At 38.7% G+C, this 22162-nt stretch overlaps 1 protein-coding gene across 2 annotated transcripts in view; it reads left to right on the top strand.

Moving 5' to 3' along the window:
- The first annotated feature begins 1443 nt into the window (after window positions 1-1443).
- LOC133612667 (reelin) overlaps window positions 1444-22162 on the top strand; it is a 316782-nt gene continuing 296063 nt past the window's right edge. For both annotated transcript variants that reach the window (XM_072913903.1, XM_072913904.1), the window contains exons 1-2: window positions 1444-1561; window positions 7093-7152. In XM_072913903.1, the coding sequence (XP_072770004.1) occupies window positions 7126-7152 (27 nt within the window). In that variant the 5' untranslated portion in view covers window positions 1444-1561; window positions 7093-7125. The remainder of the gene's footprint in view (window positions 1562-7092; window positions 7153-22162) is intronic.

Consider the following 22162-nt stretch of genomic DNA (forward strand, 5'->3'; position numbering starts at 1 on the left):
GGGAGATGAGAAGACACGCGCCCTCTACGAGAGTCACCTTGCGCAGGTGCTGACACAAGCAGTGGAGGAATGGAAGATAAAGATATCCCAGTCACACGTGATAATGCCAAAAATCTAATAATTACAGAGAATGAGGCAGGACTGGGACCACAGATAGGTGCTTTGCACATGTAGTGAATTTGGCATCACAGAAGGGAATCTCAGTCAATAGGATGGAGCGCCTCTTTGGGAGGATCAGGAAGGTGTCTTACTTCCACCCAAGCACAACAGCTGCTCATGTGCTTAAGACAAAGCAAGAAATGCTAAAGCTGCCTGCTCATACATGATGTCCCAACGAGGTGGAACTCCACTTATGATATGTTGGAGCAGCAGGCAGCTATATACTCTGCATTGACCCACAACACCCTGAAGACAAATGTCACCCTGTCTGATGATGATGTGAGAGTGGCAGGTGAGGTCCTCCAGGTGCTTAAACCCCTCAAAAGTGTTCCATCTCTACTGAGCACTGAAACTTCACCATCTGTGTCAATGATCCTGCCACTGAAAACAAGTATTCTACAATCCATGGCTCCAAGTGTGGAAGACAGCAGCATCACTCCAGATGTCAGGCTTTATGTTTCAAGGAAGATGATGTGCCTTCTTATGTTGGACTTTAACTTGTTTTTTATTCATGGTCATTGGTCCAAGTTTAAAGAAAGGAGGAATGCCTTTTTATGTTGCACTGTTTTTCATTAATTATGTTAAAAGGAAAATAAAAATGTATGTCAAGTTGATCAACAGATTGTATTATTCTCCAGTGCAATAACAGTACTGAAATGAAGGCAAAAAGGGCATTAATGGGAGCTTTAAAAAAAAAAGAAGAAAAAAAGAAGTAACTAAAACTTTTCACAGTAACGCATTACTTTTTGGTGTAAGTAACTGAGTTAGTAACTGAGTTACTTTTGAAATAAAGTAACTAGTAACTGTAACTAGTTACTGGTTTTCAGTAACTAACCCAACACTGGTGTCCTCTCAATTGCTCTGTTTATTGCAGTGTTGCTGGGTCGGGTTTGGTTTTGGAATTAGATTGCATTATTATGGTATTGTTGTGTATTGTTTTGTTGGATTGATTAATTTAAAAAAATAAAAGAAATAAAAAATAAAAAAATAAAAAAAATGACTAAACGTGATGACTGATAAAAAGGGTGCTTTAACTGACTTCCTCCTGCGCAACTTTCTATCCAATCAGCACTAATCACAAATGATATGGCCACGCCTATTTTAACGCCATGTTCCTGTTTTTTAACCAATCACTGGGCTTTCCTCATGTTCCCACCTGATCCTTGATTGCCAACCATATTAACTACGTATATTGTCACCAAGCTAACGCTTATTTTAAGCTTCGCAGATAAAGTTATGGTTTGTTAAGCTTTTTTTTTGTTGATATTTTCTGGGAAATTATTGTTTATGAAACGACCCCTGCCTACGAAACTGCACGTCAAGATTTGACGCCTAATCGGCCCCAGTTTTAGGCCCTTGGCTGACATCTTCCGGCTTGTCGAATTTAACTCCCACAAAGTAGGTAAGTAACTAAATGTGTGGTGATAAAATGTCAGCTCTTCGTGTCTGTTTTTACAATTAATTTATCCTGGTTATCTGAAACGTGAGCTTTATTCCAAATTATAGTATTTTATCAGTCCAGCAGAGGACGCTGTAGGCTAACTTAAACTAAAGCTAACTGTGATACACACACACACATATTTACAGTTCAGAACAAAAGTTGGGACACACTTCTTTTATTTAATCAATTGGTGATGAACTCTTATTTTGCTCTGAATAAGCAAAAATGACCACAGGCATGGGCAGCACGGTGGAAAGGGGTGAGTGCATCTGCCTCACAATACGAAGGTCCTGAGTCCAATCCCGGGCTCGGGATCTTTCTGTGTGGAGTTTGCATGTTCTCTCCGTGACTTGCGTGGGTTCCCTCCGGGTACTTTGTCTTCCTCCCACCTCCAAAGACATGCACCTGGGGATAGGTTGATTGGCAATACTAAATGGGCCCTAGTGTGTGAATGTGAGTGTGAATGTTGTCTGTCTATCTGTGTTGGCCCTGTGATTAGATGGCGACTTGTCCAGGGTGTACCCCGCCTTCCACACGAATGCAGCTGAGATAGGCGCAGGCAACCCCCGCACGAAAGGGACAAGCGGTAGAAAATGGATGGATGGATCACAGGCATTTTTTCCCCTGAAGTGTTCAATTCAGTTTCAGTTTATTTGGAACATGCTTACAATACAATGTGATGCATCACACATTTCCTGTTGTTTCATTACAGCACATCCGAAAAAGAGTAGGAAGAAACTGATCTTATTTAATCCTACCCCTTTCCATACCATAGCAATTTTATCCAATGTTCTTGTTCTCTGTAACAGAACAGTGAACAAAAAAATAATAAATAAATAATATACCATAGTAAGCAAACAAATATTAAATACATGAATAATCTTTGTCTCAATAAAAAAAAAAAAAAAGGGTTCAAGATGTTCATCATAATTATGTGTACTTTGTGAACACTTGTAGTTTGAACAGTCTCTTAAACTGAATCATGTTAGTACTTTGTTTGATTTCTTTGCTTAATCAGTTCCATAATTTTAATTCCACATACTGATATGCTAAAGGTTTTAAGTGTTGTACGTGCATACAAATGTTTTTAAATTAGATTTTTCTCTAAGGTTATATTTCTCTTTTGTTGAGAAGAATTGTTGTACATTCTTGGGTAGCAGGTTATAGTTTGCTTTGTACATAATTTTAGATCTTTGCAAATGCACCAAATCGTTGAATTTCAATAATTGTGATTTAATAAGTAAAGGGTTTGTATGTTCTCTATATCCGTCATTATGTATTATTGTAATTGATCTTTTTTATTACATTGTTAGTGAATGAAGCGCACATTTGTAGTTATTTCCCAATATTTCTACACAATAACTCAGATATGTAACACTAGCGAGCAGTAAAGAATATGAAGTGATTTTTGGTCTAGAACATGTTTTGCTTTATTCATTATTGACGTGTTTCTTCCTACTTTATGTTGTATATTTTTCACATGAGATTTCCAATTCATTTTATCCTCTAATTACACCCCAAAATGTGTTTTATTTTACCCTTTCAATGTCTACTCCGTCTATTTGTTTTTGACTTTCTCTTGTGAAAGCTATAAGGGAGCCACAATTACAAAGCCATTTCGTGCACTTCTATACTTACATTTTAAGTGTGTAAGTGCATTCAATAATGCATTCACTTCCGTACTCAAAATGCTAAGTAAGTGCACAAGTTGAGATACTTTTTACACAGTTTTAATTCCTGTTTTATTAATGAAAGTTTCCCAAATCTTTTGTACATATAGTGCTGTGTTTTACATGCTTTATTGCATTAGAATTATCCGATGGCTCACCACCAAGCTATGATTTACTCTGTTGTATCATATGAATGCCATCTGGTGGATATACAGGTTCATTTTGTACACTGCTTTCTGCCATATAATGGAAAAAACATGTAACTGTTTTGCTTGTTACTATATGTCGCTAGTGTAGATAGAAGCACAAAGATACTTTTTGTGTAAATAATTAAAATTTCGGATCAATCAAGTTAAATTGGTTGATCTGTTACGCCACACTGAGCATACACAACCACATGCCAGCCTGTGATTGGGAGTAATTGATATATCTCTGGGGCTATTGCCAGAATACATTTGTGCATTGATTTCACAGAGAAGTACGAACTCTTATGCACTGAGATCCAACAATCAGCTTTTGCTCTCTGTCCCTTTTGCTCGCACTGAGCTAGGGAAAAAACTTTTGTCTATGCAGCTCCTAGTGGTTGGAACATGCTACAAAGAAAATAGAAACTGACTGAATTTTTATCCTTAAATGCTTTTAAATCTAAATTGAGAGCATTTGAAAGAGCCTCAGTTATCTGTAACTGTTTTACTTGGTGTCCATCCTGTCATTTTAATGTGTAATGTGAATGTCATTTTATGTGTAATTCTGCTGCCTCTTGGCCAGGACTCCCTTGAAAAAGAGTTTTTTAATATCAATGACATTTTTTCCAGGTAAAATAAAGGTAAAATAAAAAAATATATATGTATATAGTGTATGCTCTTCTGCTCCTATCAAAGCTTAGTCCACTATGGAAGGCAATCAGAAAATCAACATTGGACATTGATTTGGCAACTCTGCCATTTAAGGCCTTATTGTTATCTGTAACTGTTTTACTTGGTGTACATCCTGTCATTTTAATGTGTAATGTGAATGTCATTTTATGTGTAATTCTGCTGCCTCTAGGCCAGGACTCCCTTGAAAAAGAGTTTTTTAATATCAATGACATTTTTTCCAGGTAAAATAAAGGTAAAATAAAAAAATATATATGTATATAGTGTATGCTCTTCTGCTCCTATCAAAGCTTAGTCCACTATGGAAGGCAATCAGAAAATCAACATTGGACATTGATTTGGCAACTCTGCCATTTAAGGCCTTATTGTATTCTATGCGGTCTAATATTGGGATCATTAGCTTAATTGTTTTGGGGTCCACATTTACAGAAAGCTAAGGACCAGGTGGCCAGACTTCTCCCTTCACTATTATTCTTATTTTGTATATTCCAAAGAATCAGCATCCCCAACAGTAAACATTTGATTTTGGTCTGTTTATTTTGTCAGAGTTATCGGAGTGCTCTGCTTATTTTAAGGACCTTCTGCACAAAAAAAAAAAAAAAACTAGTCAAAGATCATCTCCATGACAATTGTGAGTCCCACAAGTTTTTTTAAATGAACTCGCTATTCAAATGATGAAAAAGAGAGAACCTAAAATGGAAACTTAAAGAACACCCTTACTATAACTTAAGACGTTGAACGAATGACTACTGACTGCATCTAAAGTAAATCTACAGAAAGACGTTTGTTACATGAATCTCATTACAAAAAAATGTTTAACTGTCAAAAAGTAGAGGACTTAAAGGGGTGCATTGAGGAACACCTCTCTTACGTAAATCACAAGTTTGGACCCCAGTGTTATATGTTTGCTAGCAAGTTTAAAATGTCAATGCAATAATTTGCCCATGTGTTTACAGTGGTCCAAGTTCCTCTATGCCAGTGTTTTTCAACCACTGTGCCCCGCACACTAGTGTACCGTGAGAGATTGTCTGGTGTGTCGTGGGAGATTATGTAATTTCACCTAATTGGGTTAAAAATATTTTTTGCAAACCAGTAATTCTAATCCGCAAATGTGCCGTTGTTGAGTGTCTGTGCTGTCTAGAGCTCGGCAGAGTAACCGTGTAATACTCTTCCATCAGCACGGTGGAACAGGGGTTAGTGCATGTGCCTCACAATATGAAGGTCCTGACTAGTCCTGGGTCCGATGCTGCGCTCGGGATCTTTCTGTGTGGAGTTTGCATGTTCTCCCCGTGACTGCGTGGGTTCCCTCCGGGTACTCCGGCTTCCTCCCACCTCCAAAGACATGCACCTGGGGATAGGTTGATTGGCAACACTAAATTGGCCCTAGTGTGTGAATGTGAGTGTGAATGTTGTCTGTCTATCTGTGTTGGCCCTGCGATGAGGTGGCGATTTGTCCAGGGTGTACCCCGCCTTCTGCCCGAATGCAGCTGAGATAGGCCCCCGCAACCCCAAAAGGGACAAGCGGTAGAAAATGGATGGATCAGTAGGTGGCAGCAGGTAGCTAATTGCTTTGTAGATGTCGGGAACATGGTTTGTCGTGATCACAACATGCGGGAGGCAGCATGTAGATAAAAAGGTATCTAACACTTAAACCAAAAATAAACAAAAGGCGAGTGTCGCTAAGAAAAGGTATTGAAGCTGAGGGCTAGCTATGTAAAACAAAACTAAAACTGAACTGGCTGCAAAGTAAACAAAAACAGAATGCTGGACGACAGCAAAGACTTACAGCGTGTGGAGCAGACGGCGTCCACAAAGTACACCCGTACATGACATGACAATCAACAATGTCCCCACAAAGAAGGATAGCGTCCGCACAACTTAAATAGTCTTGATTGCGAAAACAAAGCAGGTGTGGAGAATAGCGTTCAAGGAAGACATGAAACTGCTACAGGAAAATACCAATAAAAGAGGAAAAACCACCAAAATAGGAGCGCAAGACAAGAACTAAAACGCTACACACAAGAAGACACCAAAAAACTCAAATAAGTCGCGGCGTGATGTGACAGGTCGTGACAGTACTTTGAGACAAGAGCTATAGTGATGCATGGTTGGTTATGGTTTGAATTCATATCCACCACTTGTGAGAACAACTTTTTATTGTCAATATCGGCTACTGGGTTTCATTTTTGTATGTTTTCTGCTGGTGGTGTGCCTCTGCTTTTTTTCAATAAAAAAAAAAGTACTTTGGCTCAAAAAAGGTTGAAAAACACTGCTCTATGCAACAGGAGCACTCTAGTGTGTTTATGAATTTGCTGCAAAAATGTTTGTCTCCCAAATTTTGAATTAAACTCAGGGATTGGTATGGTGTCATTTCGCCACCGGGCCGGCAGTTGAATTGCCCTGGTCTAACCGAATATCCAGACACTAAATTTGCATCATTTTAAGTTGAGGAAAGTTTCCTCCATCTTGTCAAAGATGTGATCATTGCCTCGTGAAAATCCACAGTCTTTGCATGACACAAGCTTAATTTTAGAGACGGGAAGTGTACAAAGCTGCAAAGCTCAACTGGTCAGTGTTTGCCAGGCTGGAGATTTCAGAGGCAGTGTTGAGACCGAGGAGCAGGGGAACAGTGGCTGTGAGAGTTGAAGAGGAAAAGAATGGTTGGTAGCGGATGAGAGAGATTTGCCTCCATGAGTTTAGGCATGAAAGACAGGCATGTCTGCGAATGTGTGTGTATGTGTTTGTGTGAGTGAATGAATGCCAAAGAGAGAAGGCCTGCATGTGTTGAGATAAGAGTGTTTTGTTGCTTGTTTTTTCTAGGGCAAATAAATGAGTGTATGCTCATGTGTTGATAATTGTCTTGTTTGTGGCTATAGTTGAAGTGCCACAAAGTTAGTTGAGCTGTGTTAGCCTACGGCAGCTTAAACACTACCCAAATACTTTACAGATGCCATGTGGCCCTGCGATGAGGTGGTGACTGATGCCTACTCAGACTTCTTCTGTCCAGGTGAGATGCATGCTTTATGATCTATAATAAACGTATAGGAAGCGAGGAAGCAGCAGACCACTCAATGATGTAAACATCGGCACACAAGCTTGTGATCACGGTGCTGCTATTAATAGTTTGTCTGCGTTAGCCCTTATAATAATAATATCACTAATACTTGGTTAATATTCAAGTCACGAAATGTACATGGAGTATTGTTGGCGGTTTTTGTGCATGTGTTGCGTATGTACGTAATTGCAGAAGAGAAGCCCGAGAGAGGGTGGGATATACTGTCTAAAATATATTAGAAAGTGGGCACCCTCTCGGCATATTTGTAAATGTTGCCAACAGCCCCTTTAGGCAGGAAATATTTATATTTAAATTATTTTTATTTTGTAATATTTTGATACTTAGGACTAAAAATGTGTTTATTAAAGCATTTGTTTCCCATGTCTTAGTATCTAAAACCTGTGCATCTCATTCAATTCTATTTGGAGTCAAATAGTATGCAAATAAATGTGTACATTTTCAGTCATCAGGTTATGTAATCCACAAAGGTTGAATAGATGCAACTCTGAACCATCTTCAACAAACAAGAAGAGTCCAGTTGCCTCTATTCAACCTTTTGTGGGTGTTTATAAAACAAATTTCCCACAAAAAAAAAATTAAAACAACCAAAAAGTAAAAAATGCTTTAAATGGACAAAAGTTGAATATATATTTATTTTTGTAAGAGCTTAATGAGCAGCACAGTTAAAGTGTAAATAAATATTTGTGAATGAAGTACCGGAAAGTCATCTTTTACTATTAGTTAGCAAAAGGCCAATGGCTAAAGCAGGGGTCCCAAAACTTTTTGACTCGGGGGCCGCATTGGGGTAAAAAAAGTTGGCCGGGGGCCAGGCTGTATATGTATGTGTGTGTGTGTGTGTGTGTGTGTGTGTGTGTGTGTGTGTGTGTGTGTGTGTGTGTGTGTGTGTGTGTATTGATGATTGATTTTTAGACCATATGATTTGCCTGAGCGACTAGGAGACAACAAGAGTAACATGTGGTAGAAAATGGATTAGAAAGGAAAGATTAAAAAAAAAAAAAAAGTTTTTTCCTTGGGACTTCCTGTGGGCTGGATTTTGGATGCTGGAGGGCCGTAGTTTAGGGACCCCTGGGCTAAAGGCTAAATTACATCCATTGTTCCATAATCCGATTTGTCGACTAATCATTAAGATAGTCAATGACTACTATATTGTAATAGTTAGTTGCAGTCTTAGTTAAGATATCTTGCATTGAGTACATTTAGTTATAGCCACTTATTGGTTATTTCTGTGGGGTATAAAAAGGAGGCCTTTATTTGAGCTAGACAACACCCTCTGCAAGGTATTGCGGCTTTCTGTCCAGAGCAGAGGCCTTTTGAGGTATAGAACACCAGAAATCTGAACAACAGGCAACACAGCAGATTAAAACACAGACTGCTTTAATTAGAAAAATATGCAGCACATAATTTTGCAGGCTATTTTGTGCAATGTGTTTTATCTGAGGTATACGTATGTACATTATACTTGAATACTTTTCTTTATTTTAAGTAGCCACGCATAATACTGATTATTTATCTAATTCACAGTACAACACAAAATAGCAGTTTTTCATGCCCTCTGTATTTTGGGTGTCATTTAGCATCAGTGACTAAATCTGTTTATTGTACCATTTGTAATAAGGAAAGAAACCTACTACATAAATATGTTCCTCCTTAGTACTAGTTCTAGAATTTTAATATTTTGTTGTATTACTTTTATATTTACATTTATCAATAACCATTTAACAGTTTGGCTTTCCTTATGACTTTAAACCTGTTCTGAAATTGTTTTATTGTACAGTAATGTATATGCTAATAAATACAGTATATTGTGATATTATTTATAGTCATCAAAAGATTTAAATACAATATACATTTTAGGCCAAATAAAATAAAAGTAAAGTAAAATAAAAAATGCCAGTTGTTACTCCTATATCTCACTCTGGCTCACCACTGTTGTCTGGAGTTTGTGTGTGGTGTCGAGATGTGATGTTCAAGAACAAACAACTTTTTGAATTGTTATCTAAGTGAACATTGGAAACTGATTCTCAGTTACTATCTTCTACCATTCTATGACATGTACTGAACAAAAATATAAACGCAACACTTTTGTTTTTGCTCCCAGTTTTCATGAGTAGAACTCAAAGATCTTAAAACTTTTACTATACCTGTATATACAAAATACCTATTCCTCTCAAATATTGTTCACAAACCTGTTTTAGTGAGCACTTCTTTTTTGCCAAGATAATCCATCCCACCTCACAGGTGAAGCATATCAAGATGTTGATTAAACAGCATGACTATTGCACAGGTGTGCCCGAGGTTGCCCACAATAAGAGGCCACTCTGAAATGTGCAGTTTTGCTTTATTGGGGTCTGTGTGTGGGGGGTCATAAAAGCAGTCAGTATCATGTGTGAGCACCATTTGCCTCACGTGTTGCAACACATCTACTTCGCAAAAAGTTGATAAGGTTGTTGATTGTGGCCTGTGGAATGTTGGTCCACTCCTCTTCAATGGCTGTGCCAAGTTGCTGGATATTGGCAGGAACTGGAACACACTGTCATATACGCCGATCCACAGCATCCCAAACATGCTCAATGGGTGTCATGTCCGGTGAGTATGCTGGCCATGCAAGAACTGGAATGTTTTCAGCTTCGGGGAATTGTGTACAGATCCTTGCAAGATGGGACTGTGCATTGTCATGCTGCAACATGAGGTGATGGTCTCAGGTGAATGACACAACAATGGGCTTCAGGATCTCGCCACGGTATCTGCTTGCATTCAAAATGCCTTCAATAAAAAACATTTGCGTTCGTTGTACATAAGATACGCCTGCCCATACCATAATCCCCCCTCAACCCACCATGGGCCACTCGACTCACAACGTTGACATCAGCAAATCACTTTCCCACACAACACCACACAGTTGTCTGCCATCTGCCCTGAACAGGGAAAACCAGGATTCATCCGTAAAGAGAACACTTCTCCAACGTGCCAGACGCCATCAAATGTGAGCATTTGCCCACTCAAGTCGGTTATGACGACAAACTGCAGTCAGGTGGAGGCCCCGATGAAGACGACGAGCAGGCAGCTGAGACGGTTTTTTACAGTTTGTGCAGAAATTCTTTGGTTATGCAAACCAATTGTTGCAGCAGCTGTCCGGGTGGTTGGTCTCAGACGATCATGGAGCTGCACCTGCTGGAGGTGGAGGTCCAGGGCTGGTGTGGTTACTTGTTGTCTGCGGTTCTGAGGTCGGTTGGATGTACTGCCAAATTCTCAGAAATGCCTTTGGAGACGGCTTATGGTAGAAAAATGAACATTCAATTCACAGGCAACAGCTCTGGTGGACATTCCTGCAGTCAGCATGGCAACTGCACGCTCCCTCAAGCTTGCGACATCTGTGGCATTGTGCTGTGTGATAAAACTGCACATTTCAGAGTGACCCTTTTTTGTAGGCCGCCTAAGACACACCTGTGCAATAATCATGCTGTTTAATCAGCATCTTAATATGCAACACCTGTGAGGTGGGATGGATTATCTTGGCAAAGAAAAAAATGCTCACTAACACAGATGTGTGAACAATATTTGAGAGGAATAGGTCTTTTGTGTGTAAAGTAAAAGTTTTAGATCTTTAAGTTCTACTCATGAAAAATGGGAGCAAAAACAAAAGTGTTGCGTTGATATTTTTGTTCAGTGTAGTTCTTATTGTTCACGTAAAAGAACTGTTCAAAAGACTCAGTCTTTCAGCCAGCGTAGAGCAACTGTTTTAAAAAGCTGTGCATGAAAGCATCATCTTTCTAGAACTATATAGCGAAAGTGAGCGACGGGTTATGATCTCTGGTCTTGAGCCGGGTTTCTGGACTTTCGTTCCCCAGTTGGTGCTTAGTTTTGCCTTTTGTGGAGGTGGCTCCTGCTGTGACACAAAAACACTTTGTTAAGGCATCATCGCTATTCTGACACTGAAGCTCAGGCTGTCAAGAAGCCTCATTATTATGTATTTTCATTGTAATTTCAACAGACGGTTGTTTCCAAAATACTCTGTTTCCCTCCGCTGGAGCTTTTCATCCACCATCGCGGATCAATCAGAGCATTTGCCAACACTTTTTTTTTCTCCCCCCAATCCTTTGACTATAACACCCATCACTACACAAACTATATAAACAGCCAAATGAAAGCTGGAGAAAATTCAAAATCAACACACTGAGGTTGTGTTGTTGGAATATGGGTTAGAGGTTTGGTACTTGTTCGCTGTGTACGGTCGAATATATTAGGTCTTGTTAGGTAGTTTACTATAGTTATTTGCTGAACAGAAACAATTAGATAAATGTGACATTTGCTTGGAAGTTAGAAGTCCAGTGGATCTTAGTGTGGCCAAGCTGCCAAGAAAGGAGGGGCCAATGTTGATCGCTCCTGGGAAGTTTTTAAGGGAAGGAATCTACGTGAAACTCAGCCTCAGCATTCGTAGTTCTGACGCTCTGCTGTCTCCCTCTGGTTAATATGTTTACATGCCCTCATTAGAGCAATAACCCGCTGTCAAGCTAATGAGCCTTGTAACATCTTGTATGTCTGTTGGGCGTATGAACTTAAGCATGACTTTATTAATGGTAATGAGAATAAACAAACCTTGCTGGTGTTTAGGTGAAGTAAAAGGTGTTGGGTGGATCCTATACTTTTAATTCTTCAACAAGGTTGTGCTGTATTGTACAGTGATCTACACACAGGGGTGTATAGTTATTTACAGTAAAGTGAAAATGTTTAATGGATGTCTTTGAATGTTTTTTTATGAGCTTTATAGGCACAATACAGCGGCCCCTGTAGGCTGCATTTTAAGCTGACTTTTGATCAAATGTATTTAATGTTTGGAATTTGTGTAAAAAATGACATCCGTCATCATAATTATTGTGAACTATAGACAAACTTCCCAAAAAAAGGGCAATTCCCATTTAAAGGGATCAAATTATGATTTTTTTTTCTATATTTAAAACCCTTCATTTTGGTATACATGAGTGTAATGATGGATCTTTGGTGAAATATTTGCATGGATTTTGTTTTACAGACCTATTTGTAAATCATATTTTTACTCCCTTTCAAAACAGCTCGTTTTAAGAGACTGAGTTATTAGATGCAAATTAAACCTTCTTCTCCACACACCCTCACGCTGAGTCAGCATTCGCCCCCGCCTGGCACAGATGTTTTGTAGTTTTTTAGCTTTCCTGCTTTTACTGTACACTTTTGACATTAATGGCAGGCAACAGCCATCTGTTATAAGTGACTTTCACCACAACATCCCAGATAATTGAGTCTGCAGGTCTGTAACTATACACAAAGGTTTAAACTTCTACAAAGTCTGTATCTCTCCAAAGCTCCTGGACATATCCATGTGTGTATTAACAGCAAAATGCTTTTCTTGTCACGATCGGCTTAGCCGTAGTAGAACCCCAACGCAAAGCAAAAAAAAAGAAAAATAACAAAAAGCGCACTTAAAAAAGAAGTGAACGAAGGATGCAAACAAGGTGTGGAGAAACAAAGTGCACACAAAATATGTAGAGAGGTAACAGTTAATGCTACACGACAGAGCCACAGGAAACGAGAAGCGCGAGTGGAGCCAAAGTAGAGGAAATGAGTATGACTGGAAGGGTGAATCATCAGGAATCTGATGCAGAGTGATTGGACTGGAGAGATTAAGTAGTCAGGAGAAAATGAGTATCAGGTGTGTGCGCAGGTGGCTCAGCCTCGTGACCCAGAAACCAGGCACTGCAACAAAAAGAACACAGGTGGCAGCAGAGCTTCCAGATCAGGACATTTCTATTCTATATCATGTTGGTACTTTCACTGCTGCTGCTTTGAATGCTTGCAAACAATGAGGGCTCAAGCCGCCTGCAGTAAGCCACGCTATGAGCGACATCGCAAACGTAATAACGGGTTATATTATTAACTGGTCCATTGCCAAACACAGTAGGCACTGATCCAATTAAAACACATTTTTAAGAAACTCATTGTTTATTTTGCCGCAGGACGGGAATGCTATTGTCTTACATTAGAAGGCTAAGTTAGCTACACAACAACATGAGCTAACGTATCACTCACACATTTCTAATCTACTGTTATTACTTACTGTTTCATTGTCTCCTCCAGTGCCATATCTAGTAAGCACCAAGCACGCCATTAAAAGTAGTTTTTCGGAAAATCTTTTTGTGAAATGGTGAGAGAAGCAGGACTCTTCTTTGCACACACTCTGAGTGACTTATTCCGAGTTGAAGACACAATACCTCAAATTATAAAAGGTAAAAGTAAGGCAGATGAGGCTGAATGTTTGTGTAGTGACTTGTGCTGGTTCAAACAACCAACAGGGCATTTTCGTTCTTCGTGTCATACCTTGGTCATAACTCGTTAGGACTACAAATGCTTGAACGATAAATATGGCGGATTCACACAAAGACCTTTTAGGTAAGCCTTTACTATATATAGAGATATCTGCAGACGCCACAGGTCAGAAAAACGTCACAGGACTGACACATTCCAAATGGACCGTTTGGAGAAAGTTGTGAGAAAGACAATATTCTTTTGGAAATGTCTCTGCAATGCCTCTACAGTTTGATTTCAAATTTTCAGGACTTTTGCAGATCCCAAATAAACATAAGCAAGTACCAATAGATTAGTAAAGTTGGTTTTGCATAATAGGGACCCTTTAAAGTGGCATCACTTAACTCTTTTGATTAATCATGTTGTATGTAGCATAAGGCAGTAATCCTGCTTAAAATATGTATTTGCAGTGTTTGATTGACAGTCATTAGGGAAATGTTTCAATGTGCATTTGGAACATACATCTCTTTTTGTGGATTTTGAATGCAATTATTTAGAATTTTGAATCCATGTTCCTGTGATTGACTGACGACCAGTCCAGGGTGTAGCCTGCCCCTTGCCCAAATTCAACTAGAATTGTCTCCAACTTTCCTGAGACACTAAACGGGGTAATGGTTATAAAAGGAACCAATAATTGAATGCGCATCCATGATAATTACTTTATATGTGTACAAATCCCTATGCAAAGAGTATTTTGCTGTCAAGTATCCATACATTTAATTTCCCCTCGGGGATTAATAAAGTATTTCTGATTCTTATTCTGATTTGTGAGTCTTTTCCTTAACATCAATATTAAATGTTTCATTATATGCCACTAGGTGGCACCCTGACAGAAGCCTTGGTTGCTTCATTTGTATTATAAGCTTTGCTGTGTATATTCAAGATGTGACCAGCTTTATAAACTCATACTAATTACTTATATTAGCTGTCCTGATGAAGATGCCCCTAGTCATCTGATATGATGTTAGATATCTCCATTTTCACTTTGTCAAAAGACATTGCTGTTGAAGCTTAGGGAAATAAACAAATAGGGACGAACAGGAGTAGCATTTTTCTATGACAAAATATTTTTTGAGCTATGAATGTGCTTTTATAGTGACACATATATATTCACTGAGGTGATGAGTTGTGCACGTTCGTGTGTGTGTATTGAGTGTTTGCCTTTGTGACTGAGACAGACCAGGTTACGTTTGCTGTGCGTGACTGTGAACAGTTTACTGAGCCGCCTGCTACATTGTGTGTACACATGGACCAAGACAACATGTGGGCATGTTTTGACCACTTTCTACTCACTTACAAAATGTCTCTAGTCTTTATTCGGAATATTAATAATCAGTGAATTTTTCACCTCCACTGTCCATCACCATCACCTTTTCTGTCAGCCCTCAGCTCAGTCGCACCACGCTGGTTCTCTTTTTTTTAGGAAACCTTTCTTTCATTCATTATTGAGTCTTGTTTTTTTTTCAGTCTCAGAATAAAGAAGGAGCATGGAACTTTTCAATATTTAATTATACCGCCCATTAAAAATGTATATTGTATCATGAGTCATTTTCAACAATGTGAACTGGTAAAAATGTTGCAAGTCAGTGGATGGAAAAGAAAATAGTTTGCTGGGTTCTGATATAAAAGAGAATATGTGGCATTTGAAAGTAGGGATGTGTACCTAAACCTGTAAACTGTAGTAACCAGACCGTGCCTCATTTCGGTGCTAAATTAATGCAGACTCAGCCTCATGCAACAAGTACCTGAAGGTGATACTGTCATCTAATGTCTTGAATGTCACGTTCCAGAGCCCTTGCTGTGCCTCGAAGTGAATCCAGCTCAGGATATTTTCCCCCAGCGAGTTGACGTTCCACGTCACAAGAGCTAACTTCTATAACCAAGGATCGGACCGTCAAGGGCCCTATCCTCTGCTCTCGCCCAACTCACACTGCACCCGACATCTTGCTCTTTCAACGTGTGTGCGTTCATGAAACACACCAAAAAAAAACCTGCGCATCCAAACACCACCACTCATGTGCGCTCTATTGCCACGTCCGTGTGGAAACTATGTCCACATATTTCTAAATTTTGGGGCACTTTCTACGGTCCGGATTTTATAAAAAAAAAAAAAATGTATGAGTTACTCAATAACGATAAATAAACGATAAATCAAAGCAACAGAATATAAATCGAAGCTTTATTCTTACTGAATTATTCAATAGAATTGATTATTTGTTGCACTTCTAAACATGTGCGACTGAATATTTTGTTTTGCCGCTAAAGGTGATGAGACCACCTTCACTTTGTGATTCTGCAATCCAAAGGTTTTAGTCAAGCTCACCAAATATAAGCATCCTTTTTGGAGTTCATTCCTCAAAGATATCTATATTTCCACTAGAGTCATCTGACCCATCTGCTAGGGTTAAGCAATACTGCAAATTTGGAGTCAGCTGTACAAATATGCTGTAGTAGTTCCACTAAAGATGCAACAGGCTGTTTGTATGCTCAACTTGTTATTAAAATCATTATTTTGCTGCTCTTTAAAGAGCTTCATATTTGATCCATGCATCTGAGCTCCAAGTGGGGGAAGAAAGAGGGAAAGATCAATAGCTCGAGGAGGTCATATATTCATGTTTTAAGCCTGGAGCATGCCATTTATATTTATGCGCTCATTTAGATTTTTGTATCTGCAAATATGACTTCTTGTCACTGCTTGCAAGTACTATAACTATGAAAATATATGAAATGTAAAGTATCTGGAATAATTAATACTTTACATATTGTTGTACAGGCATGGACACATGGATGCTGGCTGGATTAATTGATCATTTTATGACTGAATGCACTGAGAGTCTGTCAAATAGTGTATAGCAGGGATATTCAACTACATGGTTTTTAAGGACCACATTTCCAGAAAGCTAAGGACCTAGGGAGCCGGACTTCTCCCTTCACTAATTAGTCTTATTTTGTACATTCTGGAGAATCAGTGACCTCTGCAGTAGACATTTGATTTTAGTCTTTTTTTTTTTGTCAGAGCTACAGGATCACTCTGCTCCCCCATCTTTTGACCCTTGTATTTTTGTCACCTCTTCATTAACCTTCAAGCAGTTTGAGCCTTTGTCTCTGTCCTCGCTCAACAAAATCGTATCACTGCTCAAACCTGCAGCATGTTCCACGGACTTAATGCCACCTCGTTTGTTGCAAGACGTCTGGGATGTCATCGCCCCCCAAGTCCAGGAAATAATTAACAGCAGGCTTGCTTTAGGAACTGTCCCAAATTATTTTAAGCAAGCTGTTGTGGAACCTCTGTTAAGGATAATAAAACTTAGATCCCTCTATTTGATCAAATTTTAGACCCAATTCAAAGCTTCCTTTTTATTCCAAAGATTTTAGAGAAAGCTGTGCTTTTACAATTAGTCTTGTCTTGACTTGCACGCTATTCTTGATGTTGTTCAGTCCGGTTTTAAAGCCTTTCATAGCACTGAATCTGCACTTTTAAAGGTTTTTAACAATCTTTTAATATCCGCTGATTTTCTGAATTCTGCCACTTTGATTCTTTTAGATCCGACTGCTGCATTTGACACACGAGATCACACAGCTCTCATTGGTAGCTTAGAACAATGTGCGGGTTTAAGAGACACACCGTTGAAATGGTTCAGGTCATATCTGACAAAGAGAACTTTTAAGATCTAAATTGATTATTCGGTTTCAGCTTGTGCTTCCTTGACCAACGGTGTCCCTCAGAGCTCGATCCTTGGACCAGTCCTATTTTCAGTGTACATCCTGCACATGCATCATATTTAAATACAATTTAATGTATCGTATCATCTTTATGCTGATAATACACAAATCTCTAAAATCGAAAAGTGACACTTGTTGAAAATCCCTTTTAAATTATCTTAAGGACATTAAAGCATGGTTGGTGGTAAACTTCTTAAATTTAAATGAGAACAAGACCGAAGTAATTTTATTTAACTCAAAACTAAACCAGAAGGATCATGCCAGACCTGGACCCCCTGATGCCTTATTTTAAACCCACAGTCACAAATATTGGTTTTAGGTTCGATTTATGATTTTAAATTGGAACGGCAAATTAACTCTGTTGTTCTATCTGGTTTTTACCATTTAAGGCTTTTTTGCAAAAATTATTTCCGTTTTATCTTTTAACGACTTTGAGCACTTAATCTCTGTTTCTATTTCATCACGTTTGGTCTACTGCAACTCCCTGTATGCCGGTATGATCCAGTTCTCAATCGCATGATTGCGGGTTGTCCAAAATGCTGCTGCTCGCCTTTTAACTGGCACCAAAAAACATGAGCTCATTACCCCTATTTTAGCATCCCTTCACTGGCTCCCAGTTCATTCTAGAATTCATGTTTAAATTTTATTGTTTGTTTTTTATTCTCTTAATGGATTAGTGCCAAAATATACAGTACAGGCCAAAAGTTTGGACACATCTTCTCATTCAATGCGTTTTTATTTTTATTTTCATTACTATTTACATTGTAGATTGTCACTGAAGGCATCAAAACTATGAATGAACACGTGGAGTTATGTACTTAACAAAAAAAGGTGAAAAACAAACGTTTTATATTCTAGTTTCTTCAAAATAGCCACACTTTGCTCTGATTACTGCTTTGCACACTCTTGGCATTCTCTCAATGAGCTTCAAGAGTAAGTCACCTGAAATGGTTTTCACTTCACAGGTGTCATAATTTTGATGCCTTCAGTGACAATGTAAATAGTCATGAAAATAAAGAAAACGCATTGAAATGAAAAGGTGTGTCCAAACTTTTGGCCTGTACTGCATGTCAGATCTTCTAAAAATCTAAACTCCCACAAGGTCTCTGAGGTCAGCTGATCAATTTCTTCTTGCCGTCCCAAAGACCTGGTTAAAATCCATAGGGGATCGTGCATTTTGCTTTTGCTCCAAAACTTGTTATTCGGACGGCTCCCTCTTTAATGACTTTTAAAACACGTCTTAAAATATATTTTTACACCTTGGCTTTTAAACCAGCATAAGAGTTGTGTGAATTAAGTCTATTTTATTTGATGTTGTTAAATGTTTTTGTTTTTACAATTGACTGTCCTTATTTTTATCCTGCTTCTAAATGTTTGTTTTACCTCCTGTGAAGCACTTTGTGAAACTTTAGTTTTTTGAAATGTGCTATATAAATAAAGTGGATTGGATTGGAATTTTACGGACCCTCTGCAAGTCAAAGGTCATGTCTATGACATCACTTTTTAAGAATCTGCTGCAAAAATGTGAGTCACAATTTTTTTGAACTGGACACACAGGCCACTAGTTGAATAGCCCAAATGATGAAGAAGGGAGGACCTAAAATAGTGAAGTGAAGTGAATTATACTTGTATAGCGCTTTTCTCTAGTGGCTCAAAGCGCTTTTACAAGTGAAACTGGGAGCAGGTGGGTAAAGTGTCTTGCCCAAGGACACAACGGCAGTGACTAGGATGGTGGAAGCGGGGATTGAACCTGGAACCCTCAAGTTGCCGGCACGGCCACTCTACCAACCAAACGTTGATGACCACTACTAGTATAAATAAAGACATTGAGCAAATGCCTACTGACTGCATCTGAGATAAACAAGCTACAGCAACAACTAAGTTATATCACATTAGGAAACAAAATGTGTAACTGCCAAAAAGGAGAGGACTTAAAGGGGGGCCTTGAGGATTGCCTCAGTTATGTAAATCACAAGTTTGGACCCCAGTGTTCTATGTCAATCCAAGGATCTGCCAATATTTTTATCAATCAATCAAACTTTATTTATAAAGCACTTTTCATACATAAAATAAATGCTTTAGAAAGTTAAAAACAATACCCCGGTGACCCATATCCCCCATTATCACATACACACACACACGGACACAGATACCAAACACAAACACACACACACACACACACACACACACACACACAACATACACACATGCACTTACGTACAGAGGAGACATGTGAGTAAACACTATCACAGGAGCCATCTGCACCAGGAGGTCATCAGACCATGGCCACCAAGACGCTGACTCAAAGTGCCCCCACAAGCACGACCGATAACCCCTGAGGCAGATGGCTCATCTGAGGAACGTTGGAAAATAAAAATAATTAAACCTGTAAAATAGCAAGAACCATGAGTAGAGATAAAGAATAAAATACAAATAAGACATATTAATAAAAATATATAACTAAAATGAATATACAGTAAATAAATAATAAATAGAACAAAATAAACTCTTGCATAATCAATAGGATAAAAAGTAAAATACAAATTACTTAAATAAAATGATTAATATCAGATAAAAGCCAAATCAAAAAGGTGGGTCTTAAGCCTGCTCTTAAAAACATGAACGTTCTCCGCAGCCCTGAGGACCTCCGGCGAGATGTTCCATAGACAGGAGCCTAATGGTGGAAAGATGCCATCCGGTGACAAGAATGCCCAATACCATAAAAACATTGATAAACCAGAAGAAGAACCTTAAAATTGATCCTGAAACACACGGGGAGCCAATGCAGAGATTTTAAAACTGGTGTAATGTGAACCCGCCTTCTGGTCTTCATCAGGACACGTGCCGCTTAATTTTGGATTTTGGAATTTTACAATGGTCCAAGTTTCAATATACAGCAGGCGCACTGTCAAGTTTTTAGGAAATTGCTGCAAAAATGTTTCTCACAAGTTTTGAACTTAACTCGCGGGCTGGTATGATGTCATTCCCAGGCCGGATTTGGCCATCGAGATAGCTAGTTGAATAGCCCAGGTTTACAGTTATAGGGCAACTTAGGTGTGGATTTCAGTGTCTCCCACAGAGCGACACTCCAATGTGGTGTTTGGGGGTGGAGGGTCGATGGAATAACCAGCTTGTGGCTCATGTCGCAATTGACCATCTATTAGGGGTGTGGGGAAAAATCGATTAGAATCGCAATTCTCACGTTGTGCGATTCAGAATCGATTCTCATTTAAAAAAAAAAATTTTTTTCTTTTTTTTCCTTTTTTTTTCCATTTTCTTTTTTTTTCTTTTTTTCTTTTAATTAATCAATCCAACAAAACAATACACAGCAATACCATAACAATGCAATCCGATTATAAAGCCTAACCCGACCCAGCATCACTCAGAACTGCAATAAACAGAGCAACTGAGAGGAGACACAAACACGACACAGAACAAACCAAAAGTAGTGAAACAAAAATGAATATGATCAACAACAGTATCAATATTAGTTACAATTTCAACATAGCAGTGATTAAAAATCCCTCATTGACATGATCATTAGACATTTATCAAAAAAATAACAATAGTGTCACAGTAGCTTACACTTGCATCGCATCTCATAAGCTTGACAACACACTGTGTCCAATATTTTCACAAAGATGAAAATAAGTCATATTTTTGGTTCATTTAATAGTTAAAACAAATGTACATTATTGCAATCAGTTGATAAAACATTGTCCTTTACAATTATAAAAGCTTTTTTTAAAAATCTACTACTCTGCTTGCATGTCAGCAGACTGGGGTAGATCCTGCTGAAATCCTATGTATTGAATGAATAGAGAATCGCTTTGAATCGGGAAAATATCGTTTTTGAATCGAGAATCGTGTTGAATCGAAAAAAAAAATCGATTTTGAATCGAATCGTGACCCCAAGAATCGATATTGAATCGAATCGTGGGCCACCCAAAGATTCGCAGCCCTACCATCTATCCTTGGCCTGCTTATGTGTGACTTCTTTCCATTTGTCGGAGGCAGAGAGAGCGAGGGAGAGAGTGTGGAGGACACGTTGGGACCCTCTGCTCTACTTTGACGGCAGGACCACGTTTTGGCTCGTAAGAGGATGCATGAATTACCTCATCTATTTAACTTCTGTGAACCCCAGACACCCTCAAGTGATGTTCTTGAAAGTCGCAGCAAAATTTTAAGGACATCATGAGTTAAAAGAAAAAATGAAGCGGTTGTCAACATAACCCAAATGGATACCAAAAATAGTCATTGTGCCATGGACCTTTTGTGTTATTTTGTGTCTTACCATGATTTCCTGTTTTTTTTAAATGATGGAAATCAACCAGAAATGTCCAATCTGGATGCTGCTTACATGACACTCTCTGCTGTTGCATACCAACCAATGTTGTAGCTTTAAATGTTGGCTATCCATCATTTTAGCAGAGGCACGGCATTACTCACAATTATTTCTGAGTTTTGTGTATATATAATCAACATTTGTAGCCCATAAATAAGTGTAAAAAAACAACTTGTTACACAAGGTAATGTTTTACAGTGTGTAAAGATGGCAGGTGTTGCATATGTGGGTTTCATCTGTACATGTACATTATGCAGAATGTATAGCCCACGGCAATAACCAGAAATAGAAGCAACATCCTGTCAATGAACTGTCAAGAGAACAAGGAGCAAGAAGTTCAAATGAGGAGGAGGAGGAGGAGGAGTAACAGTGCAGGAGCATTTAATGAGCCAAGGAGTGCACCTCTGAAATTCCTCTAGAACAACAGGAGGGAAACAAGTCATTATTCATAATCATATCTGACAAAGGTGAATGTATTTAGTCTTCATTTAAATGCCATTCTGCCCCTTTCCAAAGGAGAAGACGTTTTAATAAGGA

The sequence above is a fragment of the Nerophis lumbriciformis genome, linkage group LG10 (assembly GCF_033978685.3).
Source record: "Nerophis lumbriciformis linkage group LG10, RoL_Nlum_v2.1, whole genome shotgun sequence".
Taxonomy (NCBI): Eukaryota; Metazoa; Chordata; class Actinopteri; order Syngnathiformes; family Syngnathidae; genus Nerophis; species Nerophis lumbriciformis.